The 17,880-nt window shown below is 43.1% G+C and overlaps 1 protein-coding gene across 2 annotated transcripts in view; it reads right to left on the bottom strand.

Annotated features, from left to right (window-relative positions):
• The window catches only part of CLCC1 (chloride channel CLIC like 1), a 118,080-nt gene that overhangs the window by 51,383 nt on the left and 48,817 nt on the right, over positions 1–17,880 (bottom strand). For both annotated transcript variants that reach the window (XM_040359833.1, XM_040359834.1), the window contains one exon: positions 2,097–2,237. In XM_040359833.1, coding sequence (XP_040215767.1) covers positions 2,097–2,237 — 141 coding nt within the window. The remainder of the gene's footprint in view (positions 1–2,096; positions 2,238–17,880) is intronic.

Here is a 17,880-nt window from a genome sequence, read left to right as displayed (position 1 = left end):
CTGCAGAACATGTGAAAGGGCCCATAGTGGAATCGTAATAAAGGGCCCCAGGATATTATATATATATATATATATATATATATATATATAAAAATAATTGCATTTTATAGTTGCCCCCCTACTTTTGTCCCTGTCCCCCCATGTGCCCCCCCTAAATATGAAAGCTGGAGACGCCACTGCATGTGTCCCAGGCGATCGCCTACAGGGAGGGGCTGCAAAAAGGCGATTAGACTATTCGCCTTAGCAGCCCCTCGGCAGAAAGAGGAAGTTGGACAGGAAGGCCCACTCCTCCTGAAGCCCCCACTCCCCCCCCCAAAAAAATTACATGCCAAATGTGGCATGTAAGGGGGCGAGGAGTGAATTAAGCGGAAGTTCCACTTTTGGGTGGAACTCCGCTTTAATATTAGTGAATGACAAATGATGAACACCAGTGCTCAGTGCAAAAAAGTCCATAGGCTGATAAATTAACGTGTCCAAAAATGTGATGAACCCTCCACCAATCAGCAGAAATTACTTCTAACCAGCTTGCCATGATCCCTTATGACAGAGGATCACTGAATGCATGTAATCAAGATTCTCACTCCAGAAAGCAGCTCAAACAAATCCGATATTTAAGCAGTAACTGTCATCCAATAGTAGACATGGATCATCAACAGATATACCCGATATGTAAAAGACAATGATAGCTCCACATAGTGCATTAAATGTATAAAACATTTATTAAGAAGGTTGGTAATGAACTTACAATGTTGCAGGAAAAATAGGCCTTAAAGTCTGGTGTGTCGGCCAGTACACAAAACACAGACACACGCCCTCTACTGGGGAATCATATGGAGCTCGAGTTGACGTCAGTACGCCGCTCTGCGATACGTCCGTTTCGTAATAACTTCGTCCAGGGGCACGGGCGGCGCACTGCGTCACCTCTATTTATACAAGACATAAGCAAAACCAAGCCTCGCTCCGGGTCACAACCACCTCACAGACATGCGCCGTAGTATGCAGAGCCGGCTCCAACATGGCGCCCGACTGAACAGACTGCATAATAGGTCCATACTGAAAACAATTAAGTGGCATATCGCCAGAGTTTGGCACAAAATTTTCTCCATCTGCCCTGTCTTTAAAGACAATGGTGCGAATTACCAACCACCTGCAGATATTCTAATTTTGTTGTTAAAAACCACTGATGCGTGTTTTTCCCATTACATAAACCATTATGTGAGTAAACCCAATATACATAAGGGACAGTATTTACCCTAAAGGTAAAGCGACACCTCGTGGGCAGTAACGGTACTGCCGTGTTGAACCAGCCTGAACAGATGTATAAGTCTGACTGGATGTGATTCATTTTTTAGAAGTTACGTATGAGGGAGATACAATTTTAAATTATCGGGGTATATCTGTTGATGATCCATGTCTACTATTGGATGAGAGTTACTGCTTAAAGATTGGATTTGTTTGAGCTGCTTCCTTGAGTGAGAATCTTGATTACATGCCTGCAGTGTTCCTCTGTCATAAGGGATCATGGCAAGCTAATTTCTGCTGATTGGTGGAGGATTCGTCACATTTTTGGACACATTCATTTATCAGCCTATGGACTTTTTTGCACCGAGCACTGGTGTTCATTTGTCGTTCACGAATATTAAGCACTCATGGACTGTATTATTTAGGGACTTTTATATCCATTGGTCACAACTATATAAACAATTTAATTAATTGTCATGAGACAGTTGTAAATACGGTAATTGATGTATTTATGTCACTGGTTATATATCAGTTTTTTATTATTTATGTTACTAGTCATATACTAGTTCATCACTAGCCTGCTTTTGGTATATTTATAATTTTGGTGATTTCATTTTTCAAATTATTATTTACCACACAGTTAGGGGGTCAGCGTGATTTATTTTTCTTTCCATGGTTTTTCTGTACCAATTGTTTACATGTTAATCACAGCTCCCAATTGAACAAGCTGCAACTTGGTTTTGCAGCTTTTCCTTTTATTCTAGCACTTCTAGTGCAGTTTTCCAAATCAACATAGACCGCTTCCTAATCCGTGAGGTGTATGTGATTTTTGCCAATTGCCTTTAAAAACTTACCCTGTACAAAAACATCCAGTTCCAGGCAATGCTAACCAAAAAACACAGAGCGAACAGTCTCCTTATCTGCGTAAACCAGCCGACATGGGTCCATAGTTCTGTGGCTACTACCATCACAATGCAAAGAAGACTTAAGGAAATCTGCAAAAGAACACATTAAAAATTAAAGTTCTATGATAGGCTCTTAGTATAATCTATTTAATACATTTAGAATGTACTTTACCCTCATCAAGCAAATATCCTAACACACGGGATATCTGCATATTATCAAAGAAAATATTGGAAGTAAATTTACCAATTTTTTATATAATTTTCTGGCCACTAAAGTAATCCGGTCACTATAAAATAAAGCAAAAGTAGCCTTATAAAGAAGAGTAATACTACTTACCAGTACTCTCACCCCTTCTCTCTGCCTGTCAGCTCTGTGTGTCTCCGTCGCCACCCTCCGCCGCTATTAGTAAAATAAAAATTTCCAAATGGTCCCTGCCAGCCGCTCTATCATAGCCTGGCATAGCACATTGCATTAGGCTTTTATAAAAACAAGCGTTGTAAATACCAATTTAGAGCGATCTTCAGGCCGGTCACGTGACTCTCGGCCGGTCTCCAGGGCTACTGCAGGAGAGGCTGAGAGGTCATGTGACCTCCCTGGCTGACGTCAGAGGGAGATTTTTGCGTCTCTTGCAGAAGCCATATATTTGGATGTATACAGCAACCGCGAGTCATGTGACCGGCCTGAATATGGTTTTAAATCAGTATTTACACCTCTTGTTTTTTTTTTATAAAAGACTAATGCAGTGTGGAATGCAAGGGTCCAAAAGAGGGTCTGGCATGGTTTGTGTTATATGGGTTAACAAACACTTTAAAGCGCTCATTGAAGAATTAGAGAGTGCATACATAATTAAAGTCATATGATGTGAACTTTAATTCAAATCTCAAGGAGGCACAATAATATTCACACCCCAGGCATACCTGAGCGAGCCGAGGGTAAAAACCCTGTGGACTTCATAGACCAATGGCTTACTGCCACATTCGGTAAAGTGGCCTTTTCACTACTCTTTGCTGTTGAAAGGGCTCACAGGGTGCCCTCCCGCCCTCTACCACCATGTAACCATCCCAGACCCTTTCTGTCGATGCTCCTCAATTATAAAGACAGGGATGAGATTCTCTCCAAGGTCAGGGCCATGTCCGGAAAAATGGCGATCGATAACTCCAAAATATCACTGTTCCCCGATTTCTCAGAGCTGAATTGCAAAAAAGACGAGCTACATTCATAGATGTTAAGAAAAGGCTCAGGGAGCTTAACTTACAATACACAATGCCATACCCTGCTCATCTCCGAGTAACTGCCATAAGAGAGGAACACTTCTTCGATTGTCCCACAGCGGCTGCACAATGGTTGGATCGAGAAGACAGAGCACTTAAAAGTTGCCAGACAGCAACGTCCAGCACAAGAATGAGGATTGTTGACTCTGGGTACAGGGACAGACATGTATCGGATCACTCCTCCCTATGGGTTACGATTTTGCTGCCTACTATTGCCAAAACCAAAAGCTGGAAACTTAATCCGTTCCGGTTCTCTCTATTCCCGAATCCCGACCCGATCAGAGAGCACTTAAAATCATTACTGCAGGTCAATCTAGACTCGGCCCAGTTACGAGTTGTCTGGTATACTGCCAAAGGCATTTTTGTGAGGTCAATTTATTTTTTTATAAATCTCTATTAATTTTCTGACGAGGTCAATTTATTACCACGATCAATAGAATAAAAACAAAATATGAAAGCTTGGGAGGGGGAGGTCTGTAGGACACTCAGGGAATCCGAGGCTGCCTATATAGCTAATCCACGAAAAGAGCTTGGTTACATAGTCACATAGTTAGTCACGTTGAAAAAAGACACAAGTCCATCCAGTTCAACCACAAAAAATAAAAAAACAAAATAAAAAACACAGTAAAATCCAATACACCCAACTCCATACCCACAGTTGATCCAGAGGAAGGCAAAAAACCCCAGCAGAGCATGATCCAATTTGCTACAGCAGGGGAAAAAATTCCTTCCTGATCCCCCGAGAGGCAATCGGATTTACCCTGGATCAACTTTACCTACAAATCTTAGTACTCAGTTATATTCTGTACATTTAGGAAAGAATCCAGGCCTTTCTTAAAGCAATCTACTGAGCTGGCCAGAACCACCTCTGGAGGGAGTCTGTTCCACATTTTCACAGCTCTTACTGTGAAAAAACCTTTCCGTATTTGGAGGTGAAATCTCTTTTCCTCTAGACGTAAAGAGTGCCCCCTTGTCCTCAGTGTTGACCGTAAAGTGAATAACTCAACACCAAGTTCACTGTATGGACCTCTTATATATTTGTACATGTTGATCATATCCCCCCTTATTCTCCTCTTCTCAAGAGTGAATAAATTCAGTTCCTCTAATCTTTCCTCATAGCTGAGCTCCTCCATGCCTCTTATCAGTTTGGTTGCCCTTCTCTGCACTTTCTCCAGTTCTCCGATGTCCTTTTTGAGAACTGGTGCCCAAAACTGAACTGCATATTCCAGATGAGGTCTTACTAATGATTTGTACAGGGGCAAAATTATATCTCTGTCTCTGGAGTCCATACCTCTCTTAATACAAGAAAGGACTTTGCTCGCTTTGGAAACCGCAGCTTGGCATTGCATGCCATTATTGAGCTTATGATCAACTAAACCCCCCAGATCCTTCTCCACTACAGATCCCCCCAGTTGTACTCCCCCTAGTATGTATGATGCATTCATATTCTTAGCCCCCAAGTGCATAACTTTACATTTATCTACATTAAACCTCATCTGCCACTTAGTCGCCCAATTGGACACAGCATTGAGGTCGGCTTGTAAATTGGAGACATCCTGCAAGGACGTTATTCCACTGCATAGCTTGGTGTCATCTGCAAAGACAGAAATGTTACTTTTGATCTCAGACCCAATATCATTTATAAATATATTGAAAAGTAAGGGTCCCCAGAGGCATGGTCCTGTACCACTCAGCTCATGATGACGTGCGCGCGCACGTAAGGACGTGAGGACGCATCACGCTCTCGGGTGAGGAGGAAGAGCTATGGGAGAGTCGGGAGGAAGGACGGATTGAAGCAGGAGAGGTGGCGACGTCCCCCCGGGCACTCGTTGATGCTACACAGCGGTCCGGTCGGGACTCCGGGGAGCTGTCGGGAACGTGTAATCCCGCCGCACTGAGAGCAGGGAACTGTGGGCTGCCACCCCGAGCTGTACCGTAGCCCGCCGCTGCACTAGGAGACAGAGCTGCAGACCGAGAAGGACAGCGGATGCTCAGGGAGGACGGCACCCGCTGATTACACCCCCCCCAGCTAAGCTGCACACCAGACCCAGGACGTGAGTATGGTGAGCCAGCAGTATTAAGCTGAGCTCCGGTAAAAACGCCAGCACCTCCCCTAACGGACCCAAGAGACATGAGGTATATTCTCTGATCCTTGAACTGTGACCAAATATGTTTTAGGAAGAATTGGAGATTTGGAGATTTGAAGGGGCTGTAAGCATTTGATCTCTGGAGATTTTTATGCCTAAGGAGAGACATTCCGGGCTTGTTGCGGGGAAAATCAATGGTGTTTTACATGTTGCATGTTCCCCTATTTTTTCTCTCCTTGTATGAGAAGTTGTGCCTAAATAGGGATAAGACACGGTCGTTAATTACACTGGGGATATTCAACCTGTAAAGTTGGAGGGGGGGAGAGAGAAATCCCCCATTTGTTAATAGGAGGATTTAAACTATGGAGGGAACTGGGAATTATAACTGGTAACAGACGCCTGCCCTAAACATAAAGACAGACAAAACCATAGCTGAAAAAGGGTAGAACAGGCAAACCTGCAAACTTTTTATCAACATATTTTGTCCCTATTGCCCTATATCATATATCATATATCATACCATATCATTTTAAAGTGGGAGACATCTTTTAGCACACCTCAGGTTGCTGCGGACTGAAGGACTTTCATAAATATCCCTCTTCCAGAGAGACCTAGGAGCCCCCCCCCTTGGGGCGAGACCCCCCCCCCCTCCCGGGAGTCCATATTTTTCCTTTTTTTTTTTTTTTCCTTTTTTAAAAACCAATCCGAAAAAAGGTGGTAAAGGGAAGAAAAATTTAAAATCTCTTCCTATCTCTCTTGTTAAAACCCCTATAGTGAATGTCGAACAGGGGAACACGTGCAAAACTTACCCTCCTAGCTGAGGTGTCTACCATTCCCCCTAGGAATTAGACCGGGGGACATTCTAAAACCACTATTTAATCATATGAAACAGAGGATTGGCCCTATGAGAAAGGGGGAGATCAAGGATTAAGATGAAGTCCAAATATAAAGGAAACAATAAAAGGGGAAATAAATCTGGAAAATTGCTTGGAAACCCTGCTTAGGACTATAAGATCATTAGATACCCTGCCTAAAAGGGGATAATACATTGAAAGGGGGAAAAAAAGGAAAAAACTACACTACAAAACTTCCAGGGGGATTGTACCCAGTATTCCATACGGGCTACCTCCATTTACATTAAGACCGCTGTTTTCCTGCGGGAAACCAAAAGGTCAAGCTGGGGAAGAGAATCAGAAGGAAAATAATTGACATGAGCAGAATGACAAGCAGATCCACAAAGGGTGGACCCCCCACCACCCCAAGTAATATAATAGCAACAAGTTCAATAAGACCGTTCATGACTAGAGGAGAAAGCCCACGAGCTCTTGGAGCCCAGGGGGTAACAAAACAACAACAACAAGTAAACAAAGCGAAAAAGACTGAGAATAAGAAGCCCCAGAGCGAAATTTCAAGAGAAACATCCCTGGAATTAAGAGACGAAGGGTCCTCAGTGGGAGGACTGGAGAACAGCGAGATGGAGGAACAAAGGTCAGACGCTCGGCCCCTCTCAAGGGGAGAAATGGCAGAGATGCTGCAAAAAATGGATAACACGATAATGGGCGAAATTCAGAATCTGCGGACCGACCTCGGCCATATGCTCTCCAGACTTGAATCAGCAGAGGAACAAGTAGAGAAACAAGAGCAAGATTTAAACTTATTAAAAGACCAGATCGCACAGATGCAGCTACAACAGAGGCACACGCTCTACAAATTGGAAGACCAGGAGAACAGAAACCGGAGACAAAATCTGAGGATAAGGTTATTACCAGAGAAGAAAGGAGAGGACCTCAGGATAATATCACAGACGATATTTAATTTACTATTGGGAAGACCGGCAGATAACCCAATTATGATCGAAAGGGTACACCGAGTTGGAAACCCGAAAAGAACGTCCCCAGAGCGAATCAGAGATGTTATAATAAGGTTCCGATATTATGAAGACAGGGAAGAAATCTGGAAGAAGCTGAGGGGACATCCCCCATTAGTTTTTGAAGGGGTGAATCTTCAGATCTTCACTGACGTGGCCCCTGAAACTTTGGCAAGAAGATGGCTGTTAAAACCACTCCTGAAACAGATGATAGATTTGAATATCAAATACACCTGGGGGTTCCCCGCCTGTTTAATTGGGACAAGAGAGGGAAGATCTGCAACACTGAGATTCCCCGAGGATTTAAACGAGTTTTGCAGGAAACTGGACATTCGGGTGCCCGATCTCCCAGGCTGGAGTTGAGGGGAGGAGTGGAGTGAGAGAGGGGGCTATTTAGAGACCCCCCCCACTCTCTCCCTTTCTTTCCAGCCTGGTCGGTCTTTCGGTACAACATATTTTTTCAGGCCCTTTCCGTTTTTTCCGGATGGTTCCCTTGGTCTGGCTTTGTTCCTTTTTTTTTTTTTTTTTTTATTCTCCCCCTTTCTGCCTTCGGGACCCGAGAGGGCTCCCGGGGGATAGGGGGGAGATAAGTGTAACCGACCCTCCACCCCCTCTATCCAAAAGATAGGGGAGGGGGAGGAAAATCAAGACAAGACATGGTAGTTGGTTCAGGGGCCTTTTATAGGCCAATTGGGGAAGTGGGAGGAGGGGAGAAGGGGGGGGGAAGGGTTAGAGGGGGGGAGAGGGGGGAGGGAAGGTCGATACCCCGTCTCACCCAGACAACCAGAAGAGAGCGTAACTAATAGAAAGGAAAATTGTAGACCCAGCCTTAGGGATGATGGAAGGAAATATTATAAATCACGAAGATGCCAGTAATTAAATGCCTCTCATATAATGTAAAGGGTCTAAATAGCCCTTCTAAGAGACACAAGATGTTAAAGGAATTAAAATACTATAGGACAGATATCGCTTTCCTACAAGAAACCCATCTTACATTAGGATCAAATACAAGAATATACTCACCTGACTTCCCTACCTGGTTTTATGGGGACACCATCTCCAAGAGGGCCAGAGGAGTAGCAATCGGGTTAGCTAAAGGGATTAGATTTGTACTAACAGATAGACTAACAGATCCGGAAGGGAGATTCCTCTTCCTGAGAGGGAAGTTGGAGGAGGAAGAGTATACCCTTGCAAGCGTGTATGCGCCTAACACTTCCCCGATGAAATACTTTTTGGGAATATTGGGGAAATTAAAAGATTGTAGTAGGGGAAAGATAATAGGAGGAGACCTAAATTTCGGCATGGATCCGAAAGTTGATAAGTCACATCAAACATCAGAAACGCAGGGTACACAATTAAGAAAAGTTAAAGAAAGTTTACATAGAAGTCAGTTAGTAGACACATGGAGGATCTTTAACCCAAACCAGCGAGACTACACTTTTTTTTCCCAGGTACATGGCAGCTATTCTCAAATCGACCACATCTTGGTTGACCATAGAATACTGGAGGACGTGGTCGAGACGAGAATAGAACCCATGACGATCTCTGACCATGCGCCCATTAGTATATCGATAAACATCGGATGCAATCAAAGGCCCTACCAAAACTGGAGATCAAATGAAGAACTACTGATCGAGGAGAAAAGTATAACTAGGGTTAAAAAAGAACTAGAAGAATATTTTAAGATAAATGAGACAGAGGAAATCTCGGCAGCAACCCTATGGGACGCCCACAAGGCAGTGATTAGAGGGGTTTTGATCTCGGAAGGAGCAAGGAGAAAAAGGAAGCGATTAGTAAAAAAGTAAAACTAATAGACGAGATTTTCAACTTAGAGCAAAAGCATAAGAAAGATGGAAAGCAACAAGATCTATACTTGGCCCTAGTCAATAAACGAAACGAACTTAAAGATCTCATAGATCAAGAAACAAGAAAGGAACTCAACTTAATAGCAAGGGAGAGATACAGGTGGGGAAATAAAACAAGCAAACATCTGGCACGGATGGTGAAAAAAAAAAAATCAAGGAATTATATCGACAAAATTAAAAACGAAAAAGGGGAGGTATTACATACAACAAAAGATATCGCCGAAACATTCAGATTATACTACGAAAAACTATACTCAGTAAAACAAAAGAACTGGCAGAAAGGAGAGAAAGAAAATAAGATCGCAACTTTTTTAAAAGAGGTAAGACTTTCAAAAATTAGTCAACTAGAGGCTGAGGAGATAGATAGACCAATCACGGAAAACGAAATCAAACTAGCATTAGCAAGTTCAGCCTCAGGCAAAAGCCCAGGCCCAGATGGCTTTACAGTAATGTATTACAAAAAATGTAAGGAGATACTACTACCAAGGATATGCCAGTATTTTAATGGCCTAGGGAAAAAATACAAACTAAGTAAGGAGGCCTCCGAGGCAACCATCACTGTCATCCCAAAAGAAGGTAAGGACAGCGGGAGCTGCTCGGGCTACCGACCGATATCCTTGCTTAATACTGACATAAAACTATTCGCAAGGGTATTGGCCGGGAGAGTTAAGCAGGTAATGACTAAATTGGTACACCCAGATCAGACGTTTTTTGTTCAGGGGCGAGAGGGGAGAGACAACGGAGTAAGAACACTTTTGATAATCCGGAGATTGAGGGCAATGGGATCCCCAGGTCTACTCCTGTCGATAGACGCAGAGAAAGCGTTTGACAGGGTAGACTGGGGACTTATGCTTTCTACCCTAAAGGACATGGGGTTTGGCCAGGGGATGATGAACTGGGTGGATACCCTCTATCAGTCCCCTATGGCTAAAATAAAAATAAATGGTTGTCTTTCGCAAACATTCCAAATGAGAAAAAAAATTTGGAAGGATATATTTTGGATGTCTCCCTCTTTCTGTTACGCTCCAAGCAGATAGAGTAACATATCCGCATATATAGTATACTCATATAGGTGTATGTTACAAATAGCATATAAAAAAAAAAAAAAAAAAAAAAAAGAAAGGGGAAAAAAAAAAACAAAAAAAAAACCCACATACAGAAAAGCGACACTAATGATGCGAAACCAAATCAGAGATGCAATGGGCTGGAACGCAGAACATGAGCATAAAATATGCACTCTATGAGGTAGAGTCTGAAGTGGAAAAAAAAAAAAAAAGTAAGGGTCCCAGCACTGAACCTTGGGGTACACCACTGATAACCTTGGACCATTCAGAGTAAGAATCATTAACCACGACTCTCTGAATTCTGTCTTTCAGCCAGTTTTCTATCCATTTACAAACTGATATATCCAATCCTGTAGACCTTACCTTACACATGAGCCGTGTGTGTGGAACTGTATCGAACGCTTTTGCAAAATCCAAATATATCACGTCCACAGCCACGCCTCTGTCCAGGGTTTTACTTACCTCTTCATAAAAGGAAATCAGGTTTGTCTGACAACTTCTGTCTTTCATGAATCCATGTTGTCTGCTGCTTAAATAGTTTTTTTCCAGCAAGAACTCATCCATGTGGTCTTTTATTAAACATTCCAGTATCTTCCCAACTATAGAAGTTAAACTAAAAGGTCTATAGTTACTTGGTAAAGACTTTGTTCCCTTTTTAAATATGGGCACCACATTGGCCCTGCGCCAATCCAGTGGTACTATTCCTGTCTTTAATGAGTCCCTAAATATTAGATACAGTGGCTTAGGGGCGCAGACCATGTCTAGTCAACTGGTATTGCAGCTAGCAGAAAACAAAAGATTTTTTCCTACAGCAGACCCATTTTGAAGAGGGAGAATCTACTAATCACATGTTAGCCTTGCTTGCATGGGCGCAGAGATCCACCTTAATGGTCTCGGCCTTGTGCAATACTCAAGGGGTTGCTCAAACACAAACTTTGGCAGTGACACAAATTTTCAGGTCATTTTATGCCGACTTATATACCTCCAAGGTACACCCTGCAGAAGAAAGGGACATAACAGGATTTCTAGCGGAATGTGAGCTGCCTCAGTTGTCTGCCTCGGACGCAGCCATGCTTGATGCCCCACTAACAGAGGATGAATTGGCTACAGGACTAGAACAAACCCAAAATAATAAGTCTCCAGGGGCTGATGGCCTCCCGTCCAAGGTGTAAAAAAGATATGCAGACACATTATTGCCCATGCTTGTGAAGGTCTAAAAAAAAAAAGGCACACTCCCTGATTCTAAGAATGAAGTTCACAATAGTTCTTTTGAAACCCGGTAAGGAGGCTATATCACCAGACTCCTATAGACCCATCTCTTTGCTTACGACCAATGTCAAGCTATTGGCAAAGGTGTTGGCAACGAGGCTGTCACAAGTAATCCAAAAACTGGTCCACAAAGACCAGTCTGGATTCATACCCACCAGATCCACGGCCCAAAACATTAGGCAACTTTTATTGAATATACAGCTCCCTGTGGACAACCCTGGGAACCAGGCAATTTTCTCACTGGATGCAGCGAAGGCCTTTGACAGTGTTGAGTGGCCTTACCTGTGGAAGATATTAGAGCATATGGGTCTAGGTGCAAATTTTATTAGCTGGGTCAAATTACTATATGCTCAACCCTCGGCCAGAATTAGGGTTAATGGGGAGCTGTCGGAGCCATTTCCACTGTTCAGGGGCACCAGACAGGGGTGCCCACTTTCCCCCCTGCTGTTTGCCCTGGCACCACTCGCAGAGCGAATAAGGGGGGGGGATAGTGAGATCATGGGGTTCCGGCGTGGCACGGGAAGGAATGTAATATTATACGCTGATGATACCCTGCTGTACCTAGGCGACACGCAGGGCTCTTTGGTTACAGTTATGAATCTTATTAAGGCCTTTGGTGCACTGTCCGGCTTCTCCATTAACTGGAATAAGTCAGTACTAATGCCATTAGAACCGCTGACAGCTCCCCTACCCAAATGCGCATCGATGATAAAGGTTTCTTCTTTCCGTTATCTGGGTGTACAGGTGTCCCCAGATGTCTCCCAATTTATACCTCTTAATCTTACCCCCCCTACTTGCTAAATTTTAGGACATATGCAGTGCCTGGGGTAAATTGCCTTATATATATATATATATATATATACACACACACACACACACACACACACACACACACACACACACACACACATACATACACACACACACACACACACACACACACACACACACACACACACACACAGTACAGACCAAAAGTTTGGACACACCTTCTCATTCAAAGAGTTTTCTTTATTTTCATGACTATGAAAATTGTAGATTCACACTGAAGGCATCAAAACTATAAATTAACACATGTGGAATTATACATAACAAAAAAGTGTGAAACAACTGAAAATATATTTCATATTGTAGGTTCTTCAAAGTAGCCACCTTTTGCAGCAGACACATCTCTAGAACTGTTAAGAGGAGACTGTGTGAATCAGGCCTTCATGGTAGAATATCTGCTAGGAAACCACTGCTAAAGAAAGGCAACAAGCAGAAGAGACTTGTTTGGGCTAAAGAACACAAGGAATAGACATTAGACCAGTGGAAATCTGTGCTTTGGTCTGATGAGTCCAAACTTGAGATCTTTGGTTCCAACCCCTGTGTCTTTGTGCGACGCAGAAAAGGTGAACGGGTGGACTCTACATGCCTGGTTCCCACCGTGAAGCATAGAGGAGGAGGTGTGATGGTGTGGGGATGCTTTGCTGGTGACACTTTTGGGGATTTAATCAAAATTGAAGGCATATAGAACCAGCATGGCTACCACAGCATCTTGCAGTGGCATGCTATTCCATCCGGTTTGCGTTTAGTTGGACCATCATTTATTTTTCAACAGGACAATGACCCCAAACACACCTCCAGGCTGTGTAAGGGCTATTTCACCAAGAAGGAGAGTGATGGGGTGCTGCGCCAGGTAACTCCCTCTTGAAGCTCATCAAGAGAATGCCAAGAGTGTGCCAAGCAGTAATCAAAGCAAAAGGTGGCTACTTTGAAGAACCTAGAATATGAAATATATTTTCAGTTGTTTCACACTTTTTTTGTTATGTATAATTCCACATGTGTTAATTTATAGTTTTGATGCCTTCAGTGTGAATCTACAATTTTCATAGTCATGAAAATAAAGAAAACTCTTTGAATGAGAAGGTGTGTCCAAACTTTTGGTCTGTACTGATTATATATATATATATATATATATATATATATATATATATATATATATATATATATATATATATATATATGCCATAATTCCCCGGTTTGGATTCCCCGTCACTGGTTCGATAGAAAAGACTCCCAATTTAGGGAATTGATTTGGCGCAAAAAAAAAAAAAAACAGCTAGGATTAGACTTTCCACTTTACAATATAACAATGATGAGGGAGGATTGGCAGTCTCCCATGCCAGGGCCTACTTCCTTGCCTCCCAGCTACAACAGCTGGGCGGTTGGGGGTTGGTGGACACCTCAGACCCTATACGCCAGGGATATGCAATTAGCGGACCTCCAGCTGTTGCAGAACTACAATTCCCATGAGGCATAGAAGGACTCTGACAGCCACAAGCATGACACCCAGAGGCAAAAGCATGATGGGACTTGTAGTTTTGCAACAGCTGGAGGTCCACTAATTGCATATCCCTGCTATACGCAGACTCCTGGCCACTCCAATGCACGATGCCATGGCATTGTTTGGATTGGAGGCTGGCTATACACATTTAGGTTCAATAAAAGTTTTATTAAAGAATTTTAGACAGACATCAAAAGAAACATGAACCAGACCCCCAACATTGGGTGGGCTGGTTCTCATTATAACAAACAGTACCTTTCCGAAACATAATCTAATCTATAGTATGAATATCTTTGGGAGCTAGGAAAACATTTATGTATTCGACCCTATCGCGCAGCATTATATACCCAGCATCTGCTCCCTTCGGCCCGGGCGCCCCCTTGGGAACCAGCTGCGCCCATGGCCAGGGGAGAGAAGGGAGACATGCCCCTGACGATATGGGTTGCCTTAAAAACATGGCTATACACATTTAGATGGAGAAACCCCATCCATTATTCTACTAAAAACACGGTGGAACAACATTAAACGGCTACTGGGTGTTAGAGGTTTCCTGACACTTACTCCTATCTGGCGTAATATACATTATAGGGAGTTGCATAAACTTAGTGGATTTAGAAACTGGGAAGCTGCAGGGCTCAAATGCATGTCACAATTGTACAATGGTCATGTCCTCAAGTCCTTTTTGGAAATCCAAGCAGAATTTGGTATACCACGCACTAACTTCTTTAAGTACCTACAACTGTGTCATGCACTGCAGGTACAATCCAGGCTGACACCACTTAGGCTGACTGATCACCCCATAATACAGGGAATTCTGATGGAAAGTGACAAAAAAGGCATGATTTCTAGAGACTACAATATTATCCTCAATGCACTACAGGACCCGGCCGGCCTGCCATGTAGGCGTAAATGGGAGGAGGATGTGGGACCAATGGATGGGGAGACATGGAATCTTTGCCTAGCCTCCGCTCCCATGGTTTCAGTATCAGCCTCTCCCAGACTGTCACATCTCTACCTGCTGCACAGGGCCTACAGAACTTTAGCCAGACTTCACAACTGGGGAATTCGAGATACCCCTCTCTGTCCAAAATGCATGAGGGATCATGGAGACCTCATGCATATGTTCTAGAAATGTCCCAAGCTCTTTCGTTACTGGACTGGGATACTCGACATGATTTCTCAGGTGTTTGCCTGAGTGTTTGTCATACCGAGGACTCCTGTAGTGTGTCTGCTGGGTGCCCTGGATGAGGAGCTTCTAACCCCGTCCACTCACACAGCGATCATCCGGTTACTTTATGTGGCAAGACGACTGATAGCTCAACTCTGGATTACTCCCAGGGTTCCCACTAGGCAACAATCAGTTGACCAGGTGAACAAACTGTTAAGAGAAACTGACATATCAGCACAGAAATGCACCCCGTAAATTCCACACAATGTGGCAGGCTTGGTTAGATATCCCAGGGTTGGCACCCCATCAGTTGATCAAAGACAGATTACTACAAGGCTAAGGGTCAAGTTAAACTGGTGGAGGATCTGATCAAACTGATCAAATTGGTAGTTGTATAGCTCCTACAGTGAGAAAGCAGACTGTGGTGGGCCGGGCGAATTGATTGGGTGTTACACGCTCCCAGGGCTCTGGGACCGGATATAGATTACTGTTATATTTCCTATGTTGTATATGTTTCTGTTCGGTTTAGATTTTATTTTTCTAATTTTTCCTTTCCTATTTTCTTTGGTACAGAAGGGCTATTGGTTAATGATCCCTAAAAAAAAAAACACACACGTTTATTTCCCATTTTAAATAACTGGATATGCCTTCTTTCATATATTTTTTGACGTTCATATACTGTGACACTTTTATATACTATTGACCTGGTGCAGGTATGTGTAAAATTCTGGTCTGTATATTGTCTCCTGTTTTCTTAAACATTTTCTTGTACAAAGTGTATGTGATGCTATGAAAAACCAAATAAAACTACTTTCTGAAAAAAAAAAAAAAAAAAAAAAAAAAAAGAAGAAGAAGAATATACTAGAGAGCATAAGTATAGGTGAATGCAAGAAGAAGCAGAAGCGAAGGCAAGGAAAAAAGTAAAGTGTATATATGCAGTGAGATTCTTATTCTAGCTATGTACCGTTTAAGCTCTAAAAACCATCAAGTTAATGAGAAATTACAGAGTTACCGAACATTTGGAATTTTACATCACAAAATGAGTAGGCCGCAGGTCATTCAGACCAAGTGTTTCAGGTCTGGGATATTTTTATTTTAAACAAACTCTTAAAAGAGAACTTGAAAATGAACCAAGGGGATCAGGTTTTGTGGAATCCTTCAACCCCATCACAAGACTGGGCTAATGTCTCTTCCATGTCACATATGTCTTAGACTTTATGTAACCAATCCTGTATTGATGGGGGCCTGGAGTATTTCCAAAACACAGGTAGAAGAGATCTGGCTGCATTCAAAAGATGTTTTGTTAGAGTTCTTATACTTTGAGTTGGAAGCTCGAGATATGAAGCAAGCACAGAGCAGTGTCAAGGACCAGATGTTATTTGGATGATTATCTCCCGGACTCTATTTCAGAAGGGGGTGATCAAAGGGCACTGCCGCCAAATGTGCAACAGTGTACCGTCACCACTCTGGCAGTGCCAGCAGGCATCAGAGCATTGCAGGTACACTTATGAAGCTTCGACTGAGTAATGTACCGTGAGTTAATAATTCGTATGCCGTTCCATGGGTTTTGGTACACAAAGAGCATTTATGAGACAGTATGCAGGCTTTCTTCCATTGCTTCTCTGTTATGTCCATTTGCAGAGCAGGTGACCAGCTCATTCTCTACCTTTCCAAATTTAGGTCAGGTTTCTGAATCCGGGTGTAGGAGACAGAAGTCCCTCGATCAACCTGTTCACCCACTAAGCTAACCGATTCCAGCTCAGTTAAAGCGGAGGTTCACCGGTAAATTGCTATTTTTACCCTTAGATGGATGCTCATTTAGTCTAGGGGAATCGGCTAGTTGTTTTAAAATCAAAGCTGTACTTACCTTTTTAGAGAGCGATCTTCTCCGCCACTTCCGGGTATGGGCTGCGGGACTGGGCGTTCCGTCTTGATTGACAGTCTTCCGTCAGGCTTCCGAAAGGCTTCCGACGGTCGCATCCATCGCGTCACGATTTTCCGAAAGTAGCCGAACGTCGATGCGCAGGCGCAGTATAGAGCCACACCGACGTTCGGCTTCTTTCGGCTACTCGTGACGCGATGGATGCGACCGTCGGAAGCCTTTCTGAAGCCTGTCGGAAGACTGTCAATCAAGAAGGAACGCCCAGTCCCCAAGACCCATACCCGGAAGTGGCGGAGAAGATCGCCCTCTACAACGGTAAGTACTGCTCGGATTTTAAAACAACTAGCCCATTCCCCTAGACTAAATGAGCATCCATCTAAGGGTAAAAAACCATTTATGGGTGAACTCCTGCTTTAAAGGCCTAATAAAGTTGTTTTTCCGAAGTCTGCTGGTGATATAACTTTGAACCTGAAAGTCCATAGGGGTAAATGTGCAAGGTTGTTATACTTTTTCAAAGCGGAAAGCTCTTTGACCTTTCCGAAATGAAAGGAGATTCCAGCCAGAAGCGGTTTGTCCAGATTGGAGGATTCTAAAAAAAACTATTCTCCAAGCCTGGAAGGAAGTCTGGATTGTTCATTAAAAGGTGTGAAAGGAGCCTCCTTTCCCAGTATATGCCTCTTACGGAGAAGCGCTGCGTCGGGTGGAGCTGAGAACTTAGACATTACATACACCTGACAGTCAGGTGTGAGCCAAGGCACTGACAGAGTGTGTTCGCTTGTTTGTTTCCTTGAATTTGTTTTTGTAACTTTTTATGCCAAGTTACCTGCTCAGCAATAAAAGAGCAAGTTCTTTTCTACTACACCATGAAGCTTTTTTTGCAACATTACATTTATTGCTTACTGAGAAATCCCTCTATTGAGAGGTGAGTGGACA

The sequence above is a fragment of the Rana temporaria genome, chromosome 7 (assembly GCF_905171775.1).
Source record: "Rana temporaria chromosome 7, aRanTem1.1, whole genome shotgun sequence".
Classification (NCBI taxonomy): Eukaryota; Metazoa; Chordata; class Amphibia; order Anura; family Ranidae; genus Rana; species Rana temporaria.
This window is presented reverse-complemented; position numbering and strand designations above follow the sequence as displayed.